A 23483-nucleotide genomic window follows, 5' to 3' on the forward strand; every position below is an offset into this window, starting at 1 on the left:
TTGGGGACAAGGTAGACTAGAATACACCCTCAGAAGAAGATAATAACAAAGTTAAAGCTCTTGCATCCAAAGCTTCCAAAAAAAAAATAATAAATTGGTCTCAGGCCATGGAAGTGCTCAAAAAGGACTTTGAAGAGAAAGAGAGATAGGGGGAAGATTTAGAGAGGTGGAGGAAAGAATGGAAAGAGAAATGAGAGCAATGCAGGAGAGGCATGAGAAAAAAATCAACTACTTGAAAAGCCGAATGGAAAAGGAGATACCAAAGCTCTCTGAAGAAAATAATTGCCTAAGAATTAGGATTGAACAAATGGAAGCTAGTGACTTTATGAGAAACCAAGACACAATAAAGCAAATCCAACTGAATAACAAAATAGAGGGCAATATGAAATATCTCCTTGGAAAAACAGCTGACCTGGAAAATAGATCCAGGAGAGATAATTTGAAAATCATTGGATTACCTGAAAACCATGAACAAGGAAAGATCTTAGACATCATCTTCCAAGAAATTATCAGGGAAAATTGCCCTGAAATTCTAGAAGCAGAAGGTAAAATAGAAATTGAAAGAATCCACCAATCACCTCCTGAAAGAGATCCCAAAAGGAAAACTTGCAAGAATATTATAGCTAAATTCCAGAGATCCCTGGTCAAGGAGAAAATATTACAAGGTGCCAAAAAGGAAGAATTCAAATACCGTGGAGCCACAGTTAGGATAACACAAGATCTAGCAGCACCTACATTAAAGGACTGGAAGGCATAGAATATGATATTCCAGAGGACAAAGGAACTGGGACTACAGCCAAGAATCACCTACCCAGCAAAACTGAGTATAATCTTTCAGAGGAAAAACTAGGACTTCAATGAAAAAGAGGACTTTCAGGCATTTGTTTTTGGTTTTGGGGTTTTTTTTTTTTTGGTGAGGCAATTGGGGTTAAGTGACTTGCCCAGGGTCACACAGCTAGTATAAGTGTTAAGTGTCTAAGGCCGGATTTGAACTCAGGTAGTCCTGAATCCAGGGCCAGTGCTCTATCCACTGCACCACCTAGCTGCCCCACTTTCAGGCATTTGTGATAAAAAGACTTGAACTGAATAGAAAATTTGATTTTCAAATACAAGACCCTTAGAGAAGCAGAAAAAGGTAAACAGGAAAAAGAAATCATGAGGGACATTAAAAGGATAAACTGCTTACATTCTTACATAAGAAGATAATACTTCCTACTCATAAAACCTTCCTCAGTATTAGGGTAGCTGAAAGGAATATACTTAGACAGAGGACACAGGTGTGAATTGAATATGAAGGGATGACATCTGTAAAGTATTTATCCTTGTTTTTTGTGGGGCAGGCATGGTGGGGTGGCTTATGTCTAGGGCTGGATTTGGGCTTGAAGTTTCCTGGGTCCAAGGCTGGTACTTTGTCCACTGTGTCACCTAGCTGACCAATGACGACATCTTTAAAATAAAGTTAAGGGGAAAAAGGAGGGCACTGGAAGAAAGGGAAAGTGAGAGGTGGAAGGGTCTCAAGTAACTCACATAAAAGAAACAAGAAAAAGCTTATAGAGAGGAGGGGAAGTTGGGGAGGAAGTGGGGGAGTGAGTGAGTGTTACTTTCATCAGAATTGGCTCAAAGAGGGAATGGCATGCACACTCAAATGGGTATAGTAATATATTTTGTCCTAAGGGAAGTGGGAGAAGGGGAAAAGTGGGGGGGAGGTGAAGGAAGGGAGGGCAGATTGGGGGAGGGGGGAGTAAAAAGCAAAGCACTTTTGAGGAGGGATAGGGTGAAAGCAGATAGAAAATAGAGGAGGGGAGGGATTAGGATGAAGGGTATTGAAATTAACAATAGTAACTATGAAAGAAATGATGAGCAGGATGCTATTACAAGGAATTATGAAAACTGCAAACCATCAACAGAGGAAGAATTGATGGTATTTGAATACAGATTGAAGTATAAATAGTATGTGTTAGTTCCTCTTTCTAAAGTTATTCTAATTTCTTTCACAACTTGACTAATGTGATGATGTCTGACATAACTGCACATGTATGTTTTATACTGAATTGCATGATTCCATAGGGAGGGTTGAGGAGGGAGGGAGGAAGAAAATTTAGAACACAAAGTTTTTAAAAAAATCAATATGAAGAAACTATGAGCAGGCAGATTTCAGAGAAACCTGGAAAGACTTACATGAACTGAGAAGAACCAGGAGAACATTGAACACAGTATCAAAATCATTGTGTGTTGATCAACTGTGATAGACTTGACTCTTCTCAGCAATACAATGGTCTAAGATTGGTCCAAAGGACTTATGATGGAAAATGCTCTCCAAATCCAGAAAAAAAGAACTGTGTAATCTAGATGCAGATTGAACCATACTATTTCTACTATTTTTTTCTTTTCCTTTTTTGAGGTTTTTCCCTTTTGCTCTGATTCTTCTTTCACAGCATGATTAATGCAGAAATATGTTTAATGTGATAGTACATATATAACCTATATTAGATTGCTTGCTTTCTAGGAGAGGGGGAGGGAGAGAGAAAAATTTGAAACTAGAAATCTTATAAAAATATTATAAAAACAAATGTTGAAAACTATAATAAAATGCTTAGATTTTTTTCAAGAAAGAATATAATGTTTCATGCTCTTTAGTCTTTTAATGTGGAAGCTACAAAAAAGTTTATTCTCAGGGTCGGCTAGGTGGCACAGTGGATAGAGCACCGGCCCTGGTTTCAGGAGGAACTGAGTTCAAATCCAGCCTTGGACACTTGACTCATACTAGCTGTGCAACTCTGGGCAAGTCACTTAACCCTCATTGCCCCACAAGGAAAAAAAAATTTTTTTTCTCCTGACTATGGCTATAAAGTATTTAAATTGTGTTTTTTTCCCTTAGTTGCTTGTATTTTTTCATTAACCTGGGAAATTTGAAACTTAGCTAACATATTCCTGAGTTTTCATTTTGGGATCCATTTCAGCTGGTGATCAGTTGATTTTTTTCAACTTCTATTTTACCATCTCATTCTAAAACTTCAGGGCAATTTGCCCTAATATTTTTTTTTTTTAAGTGAGGCAATTGGGGTTAAGTGACTTGCCCAGGGTCACATAGCTAGTAAGTGTTAAGTGTCTGAGGCTGGATTTGAACTCAGGTCCTCCTGACTCCAGGGCCAGTGCTCTATCCACTGCGCCACCTAGCTGCCCCCCCTTAATAATTTTTTTTGAAGTATAATAGCGACATTTTTTTTTATCAAAACTTTCAGGTGGTCCAAAAATTCTTATATTTTCTCTCCTTGATCTGAAATCAGATTGTTTTTCTAATGAGATGTTTCACATTCACTTTCCATTTTTTTTATTCTTTTGCTTTTATTATTTCTTGATGTTTTATGATATCATTAACTTCTTCTTACCCAATTCTAATTAAGGAATTATTTTCTTCCATAATTTTTGGATCTCTTTTTCCAATTGGTTGACTTTCTTTTCATAATTTTCTTGATTGACAGGAATTTCTCTTATTTTCTTTCCTAATTTTGCCTCAACCTCTCTTAGTTGATTTTTAAAGTCCTTTTTAAAGCTCATCAAAGAGGGGCAGCTAGATGTCGCAGTGGATGGAGCACCAGCCCTGGAGTCAGGAGTACCTAAGTTCAAATCTGGCCTCAGACACTTAACACTTACTAACTGTGTGATCCTGGGCAAGTCACTTAACCCCAATTGCCTCACTAAAAAAAAAAAAAAAGCTCATCGAAGAACTCTTTTTGGGATTATGACCATTATCATTAAAATGCTAGTTACTACTGAATTTCATCAGATAGGAAACATCCTTTTGAAATAACAATGTTTAACTCATAGTTCATCCATTAAAATTCTACAGCAGTCACTCATGATGCTGTGGAATTGAACTGATTTTTAAAGGTGATGCCAGTCAAATGCAAGCTCTATCATCTGTTAAATTAGGAAAATTGAGTATTGGTTTGGTAAAACACTGTATAAGTGTCACCTAGGAGCCAGCATAACCTAAATTCTTAAGTTTGGGGGGAAGCTAAGGTGGCACAATGGATGAAGCACCGGCCCTGGATTCAGGAGGACCTGTGTTCAAAACTGACCTCAATCACTTACTAGCTGTGTGACCCTGGGAAAGTCACTTAATCCCCACTGCCCCACAAAAAGATAATAAATTCATAAGCTTGTCATTAGATAGATAGATAGATAGATAGATAGATAGATAGATAGATAGATAGATAGATAGATAGATAGATAGATGATAAATAGATAGCACATGTGTGTGTTTGGCTATAGCAACTCATTAAACCAAAATATTGAAGTATAAGTTCTCACTAAAACTTATTAAACTATTTATTCTTCAGGTAGACTAGTGAATAAACAGAATCCTATATAAAAACTCAGTTTCCCCAGATGCATATATGTTGCTATTCTGAGAGTTTACTTGTACCATCTCTCATGGGGCTAGTGTGAGGAAAGCACTTTGTAATACTTAAAGCATTATATAAATGTCTTACTACTGACAGCAGGAAAATATGATGATAATAAAAATGAAAATAGTAAGAATACCTTATAGTCAGATTGTCTGGAACTTATTTTGGAAATTATTTCCTGGAGATATTTCCCCCATATTTAGAAATATGGATAGACATGACATGAAGAAAATTATCTGTTTTTATCTTGGTTACAGAATGAAAATCAAAAGCTGGGTGTGAACACACACACACACACACCAATGAAACATTTTTTTTAAAGGAAAACTTTCACTCCAAAGAAATAACCCAAAATTTATTTTCATCATTCTTGAAAAGTTTTATAAAAGGACCAAAATCAAGAGTGGAATTTCAGATGCATCAAACATTTGTTGTCTCTTTGTGTGAAGTTATTTTCAAGCTATAGATGGCAGCAGTTTCCACAAATATGCATCCAATTCAACAATTCAGTTTTTATCCACTGTTTCTTCCCAGAATGGTTTATTTTAGCTATAAATGCCATGTCTCTATTTTAGTATTATTCTGTCTTATATTTAATTAACAAGATAATAACATTTATTTAATTTATATGTTTTATCATTTAAAAATATTATAATTTAATTAATAAAATAATGTTTTTAGAGCACTTAGGACAGGGTTAAGTGTTTAATAAATGCTTATTCCCTTTCTTTTCCCCCTTCCTTCCAAATATAAGTCTATGTACTGCTTCCCTCTCTCAATTATCCCTAGCAGACACATACACACTCTTCTCCATTCTAAATAATCCTCCTTTTCAAGAAGAACTATAAATGAGGCCTGTTTATCCCTCCTCATTTCTGCTCTCACCAATGAACTCACAGCTTCAGTCTCTATCAAGATCCTCAGGGTAGAATGGGCCTCAGAGATCATCCAGATTAATCTCTTAATTTTACAGATAAAGAAACTCAGGTACAGAAGGTAAAGTTAACTGACTAAGGTCATAAAATTAGTTCCAAGTAATTCTGAAAAAGCACCAATTAAAGAATATTTAGATTTGGAGATGAAGGACTGGGTTTTGAATGCTAGTACTAATCTTATATTGGTATTTGTTATTGTTGTTGTTCAGTTGCTTCAGTCATATCTGACTTTTTGTGAGTCCATTTTAGGGTGTGGTAGTTTGCCATTTCCTTCTCCAGATCATTTTACAAATGAGGAACTAAGGCAAAAAGGGCTAAGTGACTTGTCCAGGGTCACACATCCAAGTAGGGTCTGAGGCCAGATTTGAACTCAGGAATATGAGTCTTTCTGACTTCAGGCCCAGCACTCTATACAGTGCACCCAGGTATTAGTATGTCTGCCTGCCTCAAGTCTCACCCCATTCTAGTCCATTCTTCATTCAGCCACTAAAGTGACTTTCTTCAAATGCATATCTGGTAATATCACCACCCTCTCCACTCAATCCAGTGGCTTCTGATTGCCTCCAGGATCAAATACAAAATGTTATTTCACATTTAAAGTCTTTTATAACCTACCTCCTACATAATACATATTAAGCCTTCTACACATTGGGGAGTAAGTTTGTATATTTGTGATTATTTATTTGACAACAAAATAGGCTACAAGATTTACAAGTATCACTCTCATTTTCTATTTCTTTATAAAAGTGAATCCAACTGTTAGTAGCTAAATGGAACTGGGGTGCAAGGGATCACTTCCTACAGTTAAGTGAATGCCATGTGTGGGTCTGGACCCATTTAAAGAAAGTCTAGAAATCCTTGAGTTCCCTTAAAGGAATCCTGGGGGAAGAGTGAAATCTAATTTGCCTAGCATTTCAGGCAGTGAAAATCATAGTAATTTTGGAGGTATACATATACAAACACACACTCTTCTTTTTGTCTGAAAACCAGTCAGAATCAATTAAAAAGTGATACTTTTTTGGAGTTTATAATCTATTATTTCTTCTTTATGAATGAAGAAACTGATATAGAAAGCATATAAATTAGTTCAAGTGACATGACATATAAGTAGCACATCAGACAATATAACAAACTACAAGGTTTAGTTATCACTCTTATTTTCTGACCAAGAGATTAAATGAAGATTGTGTTAGTTAATGGGGTAACCATGGTCCTTCATACCTGCCAAAGGGTGTCAAACTTTTTTCCATCAGGGATAGAGAGTTTTCCTGTTTTATCTTTATCAATGCGATAATGTAGAACTTTTCCTTCATGGAGTAAACAGAGGGCATATGATCCATTGTTGTCTCTTGCCCGTATTCTAAGAAAAACAAATAAACAAAAAAATCATACATGCTCACAGTCACTGTAATTTTCTTTGTTCAGGTTCTCAGAATGAATGAATGAATGATAAACATTTGGAATTCACATCTATCAAATTCCAGTTCATGTCCACTGTCCCAGTGCTCTCATAGGATCATAGATATATAAGGCCCAAAGAGGTTAGGTGTTTTATCCAAAGTCACACAAGTAAAAAGTGTAACCTTCTAACTCCAAAGTCTCTGATCATTCCCTATAACCACCCTAATTTTTTCCATCCATCCAAAGCCTTAAATTTCACAAAATATAAAAACCATGGAACCAAAGAAGATAGGTCATGATAAGGACTTTGAAATAATCTAGTTTTATTCCCTCATTCTACACAAAAGAAAACATTCAGAAAATGAAAAAAAAAACCTACTTCCCTAAGTATATATAATTTAAGAACTTTCTACAATATTTTAATTAACTATGAGATTTCAATACTGTAAAGTAATTATTTTAAGTATTTCAGTCAACTCAAATCTTTCTAATGATGCTAATTTAAGATGGAAGTATGACACAGAAACAGTTAAATGTTGTCAAGTATCTTGTCACTCTATTGAAGCATTTGTGTCAGAAAGCAGTTAAGTGTCAGGCTGATATTTTCTTTAAAAAAAGGAAAAAAGAAGAAAACAGGCTGGTTTAATAGGCAAAGATGAAATGATCACCTCTATCCCCTTTTTAATTTTTAGGTGACTTAGAAAGATCTTAATACCATTGATAACAATGATGGTGTGGTGATTTAGACCCAGACAACCTGAAGACTTAAGTCAAGTAGAACTTAGGAAGTATTGCTAGCAATAAGGTGGTAATAGAATTCTAGATAAGCTATTTGAAATCCAAAAAGATGATTCTGTCAAAATATATGTCAACATGCCAGAAAATTTGGAAAACTCAACATTGTCTACTGGATTGAAAACCTCAGTTTACATCCCAACCCTAAAGAAGGGCAATGCCAAAGAATGTTCAAATTACCACACAATCGTGGTCATTTCACACAACAGTAAGGCTATGCTTAAGATTCTGTAAGCTAGGCTTTAGCAATAAGTGAAACAAGAATTTCCAGAAGAGCAGGCTGGTTTTCAAAGAGGCAGAGAAACTAGAGAACAAATTGCCAATATTCTTTGGATTACAGAGAAAGTAAAGGAGTTCCAAAAACCAAAACCTCTACTTCTTCTTCATTTACTACACTAAAGCCTTTGACTGTGTGGATCACAACAAAATATGGCAAATTCTCAAAAAGACTGGAGTACCAGATCATCTTACTTGTCTCCTGAGTAACCTGTATATAGGCCAAGAAACAACAATTAGAACCAAACATTTGATTAAGATTGAAAAAGGAGTACAACAACAATTGTTACTTTATTTATTTAACTTATATGCAGAGTATATCATATGAAGTGTCAGATTGTGTGAATCAAAAGCCAAAATTAAGTTTGCCAAGAAACATATCAATTTTAGATATGCAGGTGATACCACTCTGATAACAGAAAGTGAAGCTTCTTGATCAAGGTGAAAAGCAGAGTGTAAAAGTTGACTAGAAGCTTAAAAAAAATAAAATACCAAAAACCAAGATCACAGCAACTAACTTCATCACTTCCTGGCAAATAGAAGGAAAAGAAATGGAAGTATTGTCAGATTTTATGTTCTTGGGCTCAAAAAAATCACTGTAGATGGTGACAACAACCATGTAATTAATTAAAAGATGTTTGCCCCTGGAAGAAAAGCTATGGCAAATCTGGATTGCATACTAAAAAGCACCATTACCTTGCTGACAAAGGTCAAGTTATGTGTGTTTTTTTTCAGTAGCAATGTATGGCTGAGAGAATTGCAAAATAAGAAAAGCTGAGTGCCACAGCAATGCTTTCAAATTGTGGTTCTGGAAAAGATTTTGAGAGTCTTTAGACAGACAGCAAAGTCAAATCAGTCAATACTTAAATTAATTCAGACTATTCATTGGAAGGTTAAATATTAAGGTAAAGCTTAAATATCTTGTCTATATAATGAAAAGACAGGACTCATTGGAGAAGAACCTGGTGTTGGGAAAGACTGAAGGCAAAAGGAGAGGGGGATGACAGAGGATGAGATGGTTAGAGAATATCATGGACGCAATGAACATAAACACAGACAGACTTTGGGAGATAGTGGTGAATAGAAGGGTCTGGTGTGCTATGGTCTGTGGGGTCATTGAGAGTGGGATATATTTAATCACTCAACAACCCAATTCTGACTTCTATTCCCAAGCCAAATTTCCATTGACCTTGATGCTTTAGTTTTCCCTTTCAGTCACTTTCAGTTAGTTTTCAAATGCCTATTACATATTTCTGGAATTTTTCACTCTTCCATCTTGCCAAGAAAAGCCTTCCCTTTTATTTATGAAAGCTACAAGTAATAGTAAATCCTTAAGGACTCAGAAGAAAAGAAATATAGTTGACTATGACTAAGGGGAAAAAAAGAGAGTATACAGAAGAAGTAGATCATTTGGGGCTATTTATAATTTTCTTTAAAGGTTTCATTTTTTAAAAATCCTAATCTTGGAAAACTGCATTCTGCCTTTGTGCTCCCATGTTCATAATTATCCATAAGAGCTGATAAAAATTCAGTGTTTAATATTTTGAAGGTCTGAGAATAAGAAAATATTATCACCAACAAAGTCACTCACAATGATCTTGGATTTTCAGCATGAGCAGAAACTAATACAAAGAAACTCACAGGCCTTTTATCTACTAATCCTCAAAAGACTGATGGTTCATAGGCAGTAATGGCCTTACTAAGAGTGAGAAACCTGCCAGCCATGAGCAGACCCTGAAAAGTGCTATTGTTTTCATTCTTTTCCTTGTAAAACAAAAAAACTGTTTATTGATTCCCTTTTTATAGGCAACATAGTAATTTCTGGAAACAGTCCCCATCCCCCTCAGACCGGACCCTTTATTGTAACACAGAAAAGTCATTCATCAAAAAATAGACAATATCTAACAATGTAGACATCATTCTATCCTAATCATCTCCCCCCTCTTTGTGAAAAGAAGGGAGATAATATTGTATTATCTATTTTCTAGGTTCATCACTGAAGATGAACTTGCATATTTGCTATTTTATAGATTTGATGTGCTATTCTCTTTAATCAGATCAGCTAAGGACTTTATTCATTATTTTATTTATTTATTTATTTATTTACTTATTTACTTACTTATTTAGTTGTTTGTTTATTTGTTTATTCATTTATTCATTTATTTATTTATTTATTCATTCATTCATTCATTTATTTATTTATTTATTTATTTATTTTGCAGGGCAATGTGGTTAAGTGACTTGCCCAGGGTCACACAGGTAGTAAGTGTCAAGTGTCTGAAGCCAGATTTGAATTCAGATTCACCTGAATCCAGGGCTGGTGCTTTATCCACTGCACCACCTATCTGACCTCATTATTCATTTTATTAGTCTTTTCTAAGAATCAGCCTTTAATTATATCATTTTTATGGCATTTTTTGGTTTCCAATTTACCTATTTTCCCTCTATTTGGGGGGGCAGGGCAATGAGGGTTAAGTGACTTGCCCAGGGTCACACATCTAGTAAGTGCCAAGCTTCTGGAGCCAGATTTGAAATCAGGTCCTCCTGAATCCAGGGCTGGTACTTTATCCAATGTGCCACCTAGCTGCCCCCTTCCCTCTAAGTTTTAATATCTTTTGTTCTTATTTTAGGATTACTTATTGGCTTTTTTTTTTTTAGTGAGGCAATTGGGGTTAAGTGACTTGCCCAGGGTCACACAGCTAGTAAGTGTTAAGTGTCTGAGGCCGGATTTGAACTCAGGTACTCCTGACTCCAGGGCCGGTGCTCTATCCACTGCAGCCACCTAGCTGCCCCTACTTATTGGCTTTTTAAATATTTAAACATATTTAATTTATTAATTCTTTTTCTACTTTGTTAATGTATGTTTCTAAAGTTATAATCCCCCCTTGAAGACTGTTTCAGCTACATCCCAGAAATTTTTCTGTTTTTTCATCATCATTTTCTTTTACATAGTTATTAATTGTTTCTATGATTTTGGCCTACTTTGCCCTGCTCATTATTTAGGATTTGTTATTATTTGACATACTCATTATTAAGTCTGCATTTTTTATTTGTGTGTAACTCAGATGTTTCCTTCATGATTTACTGATATTGGTTTGTTCCCTATGGTTCCTTTCAGCAAAACGGAGTTTCCTTGTACTTTTAATTTTTTGAATGTTTGTTTTCATTTTTTTTTCAGATAGTATGAAGGCAACTCTTGATTTTTTAGATTCACTTGATACATAGGAATTTTTTTTATATCCCTTCAGTTTCTTTTTCTATTTCTCTTTTAAAGTGTTTTTCTTATAAGGGTTTTATTTTTAAATCTGATCTGTTACTCTATTTTATTTAATGGATTGTTTAATCCAGTGTGAATGCTGGCAGGCTCCCATACTTAGAATGTTTTGATTCCTCACCTCAGCCTCATAGGACCCCTGCTCAAGTATTTCTCAGGCAACAGTACACCACTTGGACTATATCTGCCTGCTATTTTTTTCTTTCAGTAGATGGTTGACTTACCTCCTCGGTAATATATTTTTCCTCACTTGTGTAAAAGTCATTATTTACATATGCTACTGACTGCTTATGCCATTTGTTTCCACCTCAATTTTCATTTTCATTTTTTTATTCTTTCACTCACAACAATAGAGCATTACTTGAGAGAATATCAATGTAAAAAAAAAAAAAAGGAACATCTCAAGTGTAATGATTGGAATGACGCCATCTGCTGGAGACTTACTGTAGGAGAGCTCCACCATGAGGAGAAGGCTTCTGAGGGCAAGGCCATACAGCTTTTCTTTGGCGTCAGGAAGTGACGTTTGCTTGTGGGAGGAAGAGAGGGCGAGGCTGGTGCTCTGGCTCTCTTTCCTCAGGACTCGGATGGAGAAGGGAGCTAGAAATGCACTCTTCCTTTAATAGACAAATGAATCTAGGCCTTTCTCTTTCTTTTCACCAAATTCGTATTCTACTTAATAAATGCTTAAAAGCCTAACTCTTGCTAAAGGTTATAATTTATTGGTGACCACTCATTAGATATTTTAGACAGAGTAGCTAGAATTTTAGCCCCTTGCACAAGAAACAGCTTGGGACTACAGAAAGAAATATGTAATTTCTTAACGGCAATCTGCCGCACTATTCAATTTTGCATCTAGTTTATTGTCCATCTGACGTGTCTTACTAAGATATATGTCTTGCTAATATCCAACTATATATCATAATATGTGCCATAAATTTTATTTACCCAATTACTTTTTCCCACGTGAATTATTCTTCTATACATGCTTTATTTCTGTAAATGATTTATTGATGTTCATTTCCCTACATATCTTTTAATTATGAATCTCTCTTATAACATATGTAAGTAATACAATACATTAGCCATGTCTGAGAATACACAAATCACTCACTCTGGATCTCTAGTCAACTATTCTTCTGCCAAATATGGGAAATATACTTTACCATCAGTCTTTTGACTACTTTGGACAGTTTGAGGCCTTTCAAAGTAGTTTTCCCTCATATTATTATCTTTTAAAATTGTTCCTTAAATGTTTGGAAGAATTTACTTGCAAATCCATCTAGTACTGGAGATTTTTTTCTTAGAAAGTCCATTCATGGTTTATTCTCTAAGATTGGGTTAAGTATTGTGGAAATTTATTTTGATTTGGGGACCCTACCTTTAGGCTGAGATTAGAAAGCCTTAGGCCCTCAGGGTCTCTTCTGTGTGGGAGGTGCTGGTGCCCCTCCTCCTCAGCTTCAGCTGAGTCAAAAAGCCCTGTGAGCTGTGCAAGACACCGGGTCAGACAGCTGGGGGTAATAAGCCCCCAGCTCCCTCCGCCCTGAGCAGAGGTATCTGAGAGATGCTGGGCTCAGGCATAGCCTGGGCTGAGGGACGTGAAGCTAGAGCGCCCCCCCCCCACCAGCTGCAGCCCTGGCTGGTGGATTAGCTTGGTCTGTGGGGGCGCAAAAAGCCCCGAGATTTGAGTGGAGATAAGAAAGGTATATATAGACCTGGGAGTTAGACAGCAAGGGGGTTCAGTTGGACAAGGACGGATGAGAGAGGCTGAGAAGAGGTTTGGACAAGGAGACAGGGACAAGACCAACAGCAATGCAGGACTAGGAGCAAAGGCGGCAGAAGACAGATTGAAAAGGAGGCAGCAGAGAGCACAGAAGCGGTCAGCACAGGGTATAGATTGGAGAAAGTGAAGATTAAGAGGAGTTAGAAGAAAGTAGCTGAGCAGGGAAAGTACATACCCTGAGTCGAGAGGCTGCTAATGCCCTTATTGTATTAAAAAAGTCCCCCACAGCAGGTGGGAAAGAGTGGAACGAGATGCACTTCAATGCAGTCAGGTTGTACATTTTATTTCCCTGTATTCATAATTTTAAATAGTATCTCATAAATAAACTCTGCTTTGATTATTTGGTTAAGAGGCTTCTTAATCCTTTGCTTATCAATTTTGGGAGTGGAGCAGTGTGGTGGAACTTTATAAACAGCCCATATTAAATTAAACACAGTTAGCACAGTTAGTCGTCAGTCCCCAGATTAGTCCTCCAGTCAGTTTAGCCCCTCAAATTAGGCTAGTCATTTCAAAATATTTCTACAGTATTTTATTTCTTCTATTAACCTGGTTGATTTATATTTTTGTAGATATTCCTTCATTTCATGTAGACTGTCAAACTTATTGGCAGATAATTAGGCAAAATAGCTCCTAACACTTGTCTTAATTTCCTCTTCATTGGTGCTGAATTCAATCCTTTCATTTTTAATACTAGTAATTTGGTTTTTCTTCTTTCCTGTTATTAATCAAATTAACCAATAGTTTACCAATTTTATTGTTGATTTGTTCCCCATAAAACCAGCTTCTAGTTTTATTTATTAGTTCAATGGCTTTCTTTCTTTCAATTTTATTAATCCCTCCTTTGATTTTCAGGATTTTGAATTTGATATTTATCAATTTATTTTTATCTGATATGATTTATTTAATTTTTTCCATAAAAGTATTTTATTATTTTCCAGTTACATGTAGAGAGTTTAACATGTTTTTATAAGATTTCTAGTTTCAAATTTTTTCTCCCTCCCTGCTCTCAAGACAGCAAGTAATCTGATATAGGTTATATATGTACAATGACATTAAACATAATTCTGCATTAGTCATGCTATGAAAGAAGAATCAGAGCAAAGAGGAAAAACCTCAAAAAAGAAAAAGTCTATCACAGTTGATCAACACATAATGTTGTTGATACTGTACACAATGTTCTCCTGGTTCTACTCATCTCACTCAGCATCAATTCATGTAAGCCCTTCCAGGTTTCTCTGAAATCCTCCTGCTCATCATTTCTAACAGCACATTAGTATTCCATTACATTCATATACCACAACTTGTTTAGCCATTCCCCAATTGATGGGCATTCCCCCTCAATTTCCAATCCTTTGCCAACTGTAATGATTGGAATGATGCCACCTGCTGGAGACTTACTGCAGAATGCTCTGCCATGAGGAGAAGACATCTGAGGGCAAGACATCTGGCTCTTTGGTGTCAGGAAGTGACATTTGCTTGTAAGAGGAAGAGGGGGCAAGGCTGGCTCTCTTGCTCTCTTTTGTCAGGACTCTGGTTGAGAGTGGAGCTAGGAATGCTCTCTCCCTTTAATAGATGAATCTAGGCCTTTCTCTCTCTCTTCACCAAATTCTTATTCTCTTTAATAAATGCTTAAAAGTCTAACTCTTGCAAAAGCTTATAATTTATTGACGACTACACATTAGATATTTTAGACAGACTACCTAGAATTTTAGCCCCTTACACACCACAAAAAGAGCTGCTATAAATATTTTTGTATATGTAGGTCCTTTTCCCTCTTCTATGATCTCTTTAGGAAAAATGCCTACTAATGGTATTGCTGGGTCAAAGGTTATGCACAGCTTTATAGCACTTTGGGCATAATTCCAAATTGCTCTCCATAATGGTTGGATCAGTTCACAGCTCCACCAACAATACATTAGTGTTCCAATTTTTCCACAGATTCTCCAACATTCATTATTTTCCTTTTTTGTCACATCTGATAGGTGTCAGTTGGTACGTTAGAGTTGTTTTAATTTGGATTTCTCTAATCAATAGTGATTTAGAGAATTTTTTTATTTGGCAATAGATAGCTTTGATTTCTTCATCAGAAAACTGCCTGTTCATATCCTTTAACAATTTCTCAATTGGGGAATGACTTGGTTTCTTATAAATTAGATTTAGTTCTCTATATATTAGAAATGAGGCCTTTATCTGAAATACTGGCTATAAAAATTATTTCCCAGCTTTCTGCCTCCCTTCTAATTGTGGATGCATTGCTTCTGTTTGTACAAAACCTTTTTAATTTAATGTAATCAAAATCATCCATTTTGCATTTCATAATACTCTCTATCTCTTGTTTGGTCATAAACTGTTCTCCTTTCCAAAGATCTGAGAGGTAAACAATTCGTTCTTCTCCTGATTTACCTATGGTATCAGCTTTTATGCCTAAATCATGCACCCATTTTGACCTTATTTTAGTATAAGGTGTAAGATGTTGGTCTATGCCTAGTTTCTGCCATATTATCTTCCAGTTTTCCCAGTTGAATTTGATATTTAAATGGAGAATTTTAATTTGTTCATTTTCTGATTTTTTTAGCTACATGTCAAATTCATTAATCTGTTTTTTTCTTCATTTTATTATGTAAGCAATTAGAGATATAAATTTTCTCCTAAGTACCACTTTGGCTGCATCCCATAAATTTTGATATATTGTCTCATTAATTATAATTTTATTTAATGAAATTATCAATTGTTTCTATGATTTGTTCTTTCACCAATTTTCTATCTCTTTTCATTTTCCATTATTGAATGTAACTTTTATTGCATTGTGATCTGAAAACAATGTGTTTACTATTTCTGCTTTTCTGTATCTGGTTGTAAGGTTTTTGTGTAGGTGCCATGCTGAGAAAAGGTATATTCCTATTCCTATTTAGTTTTCTCCAGAGATCTATCATATCTAACTTTTCCAGAATTTTATTCACTTCCTTAATTTCTTATTTATGTTTTGCTTAGATTAATTTAGTTCTTTTTTTTTTTGGTGAGGCAATTGGGGTTAAGTGACTTGCCCAGGGTCACACAGCTAGTAAGTGTTAAGTGTCTGAGGCCAGATTTGAACTCAGGTCCTCCTGACTCCAGGGCCGGTGCTTTATCCACTGCGCCACCTAGCTGCCCCTAGATTAATTTAGTTCTGAGAGGAGAAGGTTAAGGTCCTCCACTAGTATAGTTTTATTGACTATTTCTTCCTATATCTCATTCAACTTCTTCAAAAACTTAGACGCTATATGTACAATTTGGTGAACATATGTTAAGAATTGCTATGACTTCATTGTCCATAAAGCCTTTCAGCAAGATATGGTTTCCTTCTTTATCCCTTTTTAGTAGATCTATTTTTGCTTTTGCTTTTGCTTTGTCTGAAATCATGATTGTTGCCCCTGCTTTCTTTGCTTCAGCTGAAGCATAATTGATTCTGTTCCAGCCCCTTACCTTTACCCTGTGTGTGTATCTCTATGCATGAAATGTATTTCTTGTAAAGAAAATATTGTAACATTATTGTTTTTAATCCATTCTCCTATTCACTTCCATTTAATGGTTTAATTCATCCCATTCACATTTATAGTTATGATAACTGTGTATTTCCCTGCATGTTATTTTTCAATTATTTATCCCCCTCTCTTTTACCCCCCCCCTTTCCTTCTTCACAAGTGTTTTATTTCTGATCACTGCCTTCTATCGCTTTTATCAGTCTCCCCCCCTCTGTTATACCCATCCCTTTTTAACTTCTGTATAAGGTAAGATAGATCTCTATATCCAACTGAGTGTATGTGTTATTCCCTCTTTGAGCCAATTTTGATGAGAGTAAAGTTTAAGCTTTGCCTGCCAACCCCTAGCATAAAATAAAAGTTGAAAGGTAGATCACAGTAAGATAGCAATGGGTTTGGAGTATGATTATTTGGATGAAGATAAAGATGATGTTGAAAAAGTAATATGGTATAATAAAAAGAGCTCTGAACTTTGAGTTTAGTTGAGACTTAGGTTTGAATCTTATATCCACTACTTACTAGTTGTGTGACAATGCTAAAAATCATTTAAATCTCCAAACTTGTTTCCTCTTCTTTAAAAGTGGGAAAAATAATAATATATGGCATATGCTTTGCAATCTTTAGCAATTAGGGAATCACTCAAGGTTTCTGATTTTTTTAAATCCTATCTTTTGTGGACCAGGATACTGGTAGAACTGAGGAGGTATGAGTTAAATCTCTTACAGTTCCACTATCAGGAAATTTCAAAGCACTTTTACTGATCCCAAACTTCCCATAACAACAAATGTCTGTATTTAGAAGACAAACATTTTATGAGGGTTACATATATGGTTATTTATGAGGGTTACATATATGAGGGTCACAGCAAGGTGGAATAGCACTGCTTTAAAGGAACTAAATATAAGTCACACCAAGGGTAATGGAAAGATTCACAGTGGGTATGAGCAGACTGGAACATATAACCAACAAGGAATTCTGAAGAAATACAGAAATAAAAACTGGGCTGCTCACATGGGGAGAGGGAAGGATGACACAGACATAAGGAGTACTATACTGGTGCCCTCTTGATGTAGGGGAAAGTGAAGAAGGCTTTAACATGTTGGATTGACACCCCATGAATTTATGGAAAGACATGTATAGGCTGGCATGGCTGGGTTACAATCTACATCTCTGAAAGGAAGTCCTGAATCAATGAGATTATATATCTATTTGGCTATTTTTATAAAGAAAAGAAGATAGCCTAGATATTCCTATATGTTAAAGGTAAAGTTCATAGAATCAAAGGATCTAAAGATGGATAGGACCTAAAAGGTCATCAGGTTAAATCCCCTCTTTTTTATGTTTGAGGAAAATGGGGCACATGGAAGTTTGGTGACTTGCTTAGGGTCATTTTTTAATGTTTGGGTAGAGGCCTTAACCAATTTTAATGAACGCGATTTTAACTATACTGTTCCAGGGACTATAGTAGTTTCTACTTAGAGAAATTGTGCTTATGTAAAACTCTATCCCTGAATGATGTAGGTAGGTTACGCTTAATCCTGAATTTGGTGATTAAGACTAGTGTCTATCTTCTGCAGGAATTCTATCTGTTGCTTTGCTTCAAGCCCAAGCTTCCAGGATTCTGAATAAGTCACAGGCTGTTTGACTGTTGGGTTAAATGTAGGCCACCAGAAATTCAGTCTTTTCCTGAAGACGAGGATAAGATCTGTGGGTCACATCTGTTTTTGTGGGCATTAGTCTGACCCCAACCCCTGCTATGAGACTGGGGTGTTTGTTAATTTAGCTTCCACCCCAAATAGCTGATCTCTGTCTGAGGTACAGCCCTGTTTCTGTCTTTGTGTGCAATCCTGGACTGAATGGAAGAGTTTGTAGTTTCTTTCATTTTCTTTATCATGCTTTCTTCTGAGGCAGTTCTAGAGCTTTTCTGGTTGGGTGTAGGTATGACATACTGACATTTTTCTCACAGTCCTCAAAATGTTGATATTTTTAAAAGTTAGACTATCAAACTTGTATTTGTAGTGTTAAATGTACTAAGAATATAGTATTGAGTTCATTTTTCATAATTATTCAACAAAAACACTAAAATCTTGTTTCAGAGTATTTAAATTGCTTTTTTGTTCAACACAAAAGCAAGATGAAAATCCCTATTTTGAAAGAGTGATAAATGTAGGAGTGAATTATCAGTGAGTATACACAAACACACACACACACAGTGAATCCTTTAACACCAAATCTAGTAATGTTATCAAAGGCACACAGATGCCTGCCACTCACTCTAAAACAGAACTTAAACCACAAAGTAAAAATAAATGCCCCAGTGCAAAATGAGGAACAGGAAAAAGAAAAGCACATGATAAGGAAGTAGAACAGTCATTTAGGTTATAGTAGAACCAGTGTAATTAATAATAATGAGGGACTTTTCATTGGAGGGGGAGGAATAAACAATTAAAAATTAGATTCAAATATAATTTATCCATGTATATACCAAACATCTTCAAAAATCCTAAAGGAAAACACAATATGGTTAACTTTCAGTGAATTCAGTGGATAGCATAGCTAAGACATATGCTGCATGAAGCTGTTTTCCTCTCTAATTTTAGAGAAACTCTGATCTACTTCTCCTTTGTGACAGATGCAAATAGTATGATCTCAGCTGTTGAGCAGACTGGCAAAAATAGAATCTAAAAAGAAATACAGAAATTTGAGATTTAAGGTCATCCATTTTATAGCCTCCTATCAAGCCCTTACCCTTTTAAAATAATGACAAGGGAAGAGGAAAGCAAGAGATAATATCATTTAAATATGTCCTCATTTGAAGTCAAGGAATGTGGCCCCTCCTTGTGGACACAGTCAAGGACCCAACTGAAGGAAAGAAAGACTAATGAGAAATCAATCAAGAAACATTAATTAAGCACCCACTATGTGCCAAGAACTGTACTAAGTGCTGAGAATACAAAATAGGTAAAAAACGGCCCTAGCCTTCCAGGAGTTTGCAATTTAATAGGGGAGATAACATGCAAACAAATATGTACAAACAATCTATATACAGGAAAAATAGTAAACATTTAACAGAGAGATAGTATTAGAATCAAGAGTGATTGGGAAAGACTTCTTGTAAAAGATGGGATTTTAAGTGAACTTAAAGGAAGCCAGGCAAGTCAGTAGGCAGAGTTTAGGAGGAAAAATATTCAACAGCAAGGATTCCAGTGTCGCTGGATCATAGAGTAAATGATGGGATAAAGATATAAGAAATTGGGAAAGGGTTTAGGCTATGAAGGACTTTGAATACCAAACAGAGGATTATGTATTTGATCCTGGAGGTGACAGGGAATCACTTGAGTTTCAAAAGGCAATAGGTGGGAGGAGATGACATGGTCAGACCTGAACTTTAAAAAGTCACTAGTGGCTCAATGAAGGATGGATTGCAGTGAGGAGAGACTTAGAGCAGTTAAACCCACTAGCAGTTTACTTGCAATAGCCTGAGTGTGAGGTGATGAAGGCCTGCACCAGAATGGTGATAGTGTCAGAAGAGAGAAGGGGGACTATTGGAAAGACGTTACAAAGGTGAAATCAGTAGATCTTGGCAAGTGATTAAATATGGGGGTGGGAATTAAAGATAGTGAGGAGTCATGATTGACTATAGTTGCAAGCCTGAAGATCTCAGAATAAGGTATTGCTTTCAACAGTAATAGGGAAGTTAGAAGAAGAGGTGAATTTAGAGAAAGATAATGAGTTCTGTTTGGGCATGTTGAGTTTAAGATATCCAAATGGGATTTCCAGATTGAGATATCTGAAAGTCAATTGAAAATGTGAGATTGGAAGTCAAAAGACAGATTTGAGAATCATCAGCATAGAGATGGTAGGCAATTAAACCCATGAGAGCTAAGGAAATCACCAAATGAACAGCATAAAGGCAAAAAAGAAGAGGGCCCAGGACAGAACTATATGACACCTATGGTAAGAGGAAATACTTTGGATGAGGATCTAGTAAAGGAGAAGGAGAAGGAGTGGTCAGATGAGTAAGAAGAGAACCTAAAGAGAATAGAATATCAAAGATGAGGGTGATCAGCAGTATCAAGGACTACAGAGGCATCAAAGTGAACAAGAATTTAGAAAAGGTCATTGGATTTGGTAACAAAGAAACCATTACTAACTTTGGAGGGAATAGTTTGGGTGAAACGATTAAGATTAGAAGCTTATTGTAAAAGATTAAGAAGAGAATCAGGGGCAGCTAGGTGGCACAGTGAATAGAGAACTGGCCTTGGATTCAGGAGAACCTGAATTCAAATTCAGCCTCAGACCCTCATTATCCTGCAAAACAAAACAAAAGAAAACAAAAAAGGGGGGGAAAAAAGAGAATGAGAGGAAAGTGGAGGCACCTATTATAGGTGACTTTTTTGACTAGTTTAACTACAAACGACAGAAGTAATCAGATGGGATGGAAGGATCAAGTGAGGTGGGGTTTTTTTTCCTTTTCAGTATGCAGGAAATATGGACATGTTTTTAGGCAGTAGGGAATGAGAAAGTAGGAAGGGAGAGATTGAAAATAAGTCACAGGGGGGCAGAGCCAAGATGGTGGAGAGTAGCCAGCAAATCAGTTAAGCTCTCCTTCTGTTCCCTCAAAAAGAACATTAAATCAAGACTCTAGATGGATTCTGAAGCTACAGAACCTGCAGAGACAGAGAGACACAATCTTCCAACCAGAGATAATTTAGAAGACTTCAGGAGAGGTCGGTCTCACTCGGGCAAAAGGGAGGCACAGTGCACAGCGGCAGTGCAGAACCGAGGGGGTTGGGGCAACTCAGCAGGAAGCTGTGGGCCACAGCTGAGCAACTGAGGCCCCTGGATCCTGGCCCAACAAGCTGGTGACACAGCAGGACTGGGGCGAAACTCATTTGCACCAGGTGGGAGGCCAGGCTGCCAGCTGGACAGACACCCATAGGACAGGCACGACATGGCCTAGCAATCCCAGTGCACAGCCAGCAAGGCCAGAACAGAGAGAAATGCACAAGCCATAGAGACCTCAGTGTAGAAAGCCAGTGACACAGCCCCTGTACCCCAGCACAAGAAGCTTGAAACAGGGACCCTGGTGCCCCCAGAGCAGACCTCAACTTTAAAAAAAAAAAAAACTGTAGTATGAGTAAGAAACAAAAAAGAGCTCTCACCATTGAGAGCTTCTGTATCAACAGGGAAGAGGCAAACACAAACTCAGATGAGGACAATACTCTCAAATTGCCTACATGTGAAGCCTCAAGAGGGAAGATGAATTGGTCTCAAGAACAAAAAGGCTCCTTGGAAGAGCTCAAAAAGGATTTTTTAAATCAATTGATAGAAATGGGGAGAGAAATTAAAGCAACACAAGAAAATTATGAAAAAAGAATCAGCAGCTTGGAAAAGGAAGCACAAAGAATCAGCAGTTTAGAAAAAGAAGCACAAAGATTGACTAAAGAAAACAATGCCTTAAAAAATTCATTTGGCCAAGTGGAAAAAAAGGTGCATAATCTCATTGAAGAAAACAATGCCTTAAAAATTAAAATTGGACAGTTGGAAGGTAATGAATCAATGAGATACCAGGAATCAGTCAAGCAGAAACAAAAGAATGAAAAAATAGAAGAAAATGGGAAATACCTCATTGGAAAGACAACTGACGTGGAAAACATGGCCTGAAAGCCATGATCAGTAAAAGAGTCTAGACACCATATTCCAGATTATTAAGGAGAACTGCCCTGATAATATAGAATCAGAGGATAAAGTCGTCATTGAAAGAATCCACCAATCACCTCCTTAAAGAGACCCCAAAAAGAAAACTCCAAGGAATGCTGTAGCCAAATATCAGAAATATCAGGTGAAGGAGAAAGTGCTCCAACCAGCCAGAAAGAAGCAATTTAAGTGTCATGGAGCCACAGTCAGGATTGCTCAGGATGTGGCAACTTCAACATTAAAGGATCACAAGGCTTGGAATATGATATTCCAGGAGGCAAAGGAGCTTGGATTGCAGCCAAGAATCTATTAGCCAGAAAAATTGATCATTCTCTTTCAGGGAAAATGATGGACATTCAATGACATTGGGGACTTCCAAGGTTTCCTGATGAAAAGACCAGATCTGAATAGAAAATTAGATCTTAACATACAAGACTCATGAGAAGTTTAAAAAGGTAAACAGGGGGAAAAAAGTTACTCAATAAGGTTAAACTGTTTACATCCCTACACAGGAAGATAATACTTATAACTCTTGAGAAGGGTATATGTATTTGGGCAGACAGAAGGATTATACACAGAGGGTATAAATATAAACTGTCTTTGATGTGATGATATCAAGAAAATTAAGGGCTTAAAAAGGGAATTTATGGGGAGAAAAAGAAAGGGGAGGTGGAATGAGGTGAATTACATCATATGAAGAGGTGAAAAAAATGTATTACAATAGAGGGAAAGAAGGGAGGGGTGAACATTGTTTCAACCCTGCTCACTAGATTTGATTCAAAGAGGGAATAACATATGTTCATTTGGATAAATAAACTTAGCTTAGTCTTTAGGGAAGTAACAGGGTAAGGGGAAAGGGGGGGGGGGACTGATAGAAGGGAGGGCAAAAGCAAGGGGAAAAAGGGTAAATAAAAGGGAGGGGGTGATAAAAAGGGAGGACAGTTTGGGGGAGGTAGGGGTAAGAAGCAAGACATTGGTGAGGAGGAATAGGGTGAAAGAAGCACAGAAAGTACAAAGGGGATAAATAGGATGGAGGGGAATAGACAGCTAGTAATAATAACTGTGAATGTGAATGGGATGAACTCTGCCAAAAAACAGAAGTGAATTGCAGAGTGGATTACAAACAAGAATCCTACAATATGCTGTTTACAAGAAACACATTTGAAGCAGAGAGATAGATACACACAGAGTAAAGGTAAAAGGCTGGAGCAAAATATATTATGCTTCAGCTAAAGTCAAAAAAGTAGGGGTAGCAATCCTTATCTCAGACAAAGCAAAGGCAAAAATAGATCTAATTAAAAGAGATAAGGAAGGAAACTACATCTTACTATATACTATAGCAAGATATATATATATATATAGGTACTATAGATAATGAAGTAATATCAGTAT

At 36.4% G+C, this 23483-nt stretch overlaps 1 protein-coding gene across 2 annotated transcripts in view; it reads right to left on the minus strand.

Moving 5' to 3' along the window:
- SYK (spleen associated tyrosine kinase) overlaps positions 1-23483 on the minus strand; it is a 197669-nt gene that overhangs the window by 73865 nt on the left and 100321 nt on the right. For both annotated transcript variants that reach the window (XM_043977547.1, XM_043977546.1), the window contains exon 5: positions 6569-6707. In XM_043977547.1, the coding sequence (XP_043833482.1) occupies positions 6569-6707 (139 nt within the window). The remainder of the gene's footprint in view (positions 1-6568; positions 6708-23483) is intronic.

This window comes from Dromiciops gliroides, chromosome 1, assembly GCF_019393635.1.
Source record: "Dromiciops gliroides isolate mDroGli1 chromosome 1, mDroGli1.pri, whole genome shotgun sequence".
NCBI classification, from domain to species: Eukaryota; Metazoa; Chordata; class Mammalia; order Microbiotheria; family Microbiotheriidae; genus Dromiciops; species Dromiciops gliroides.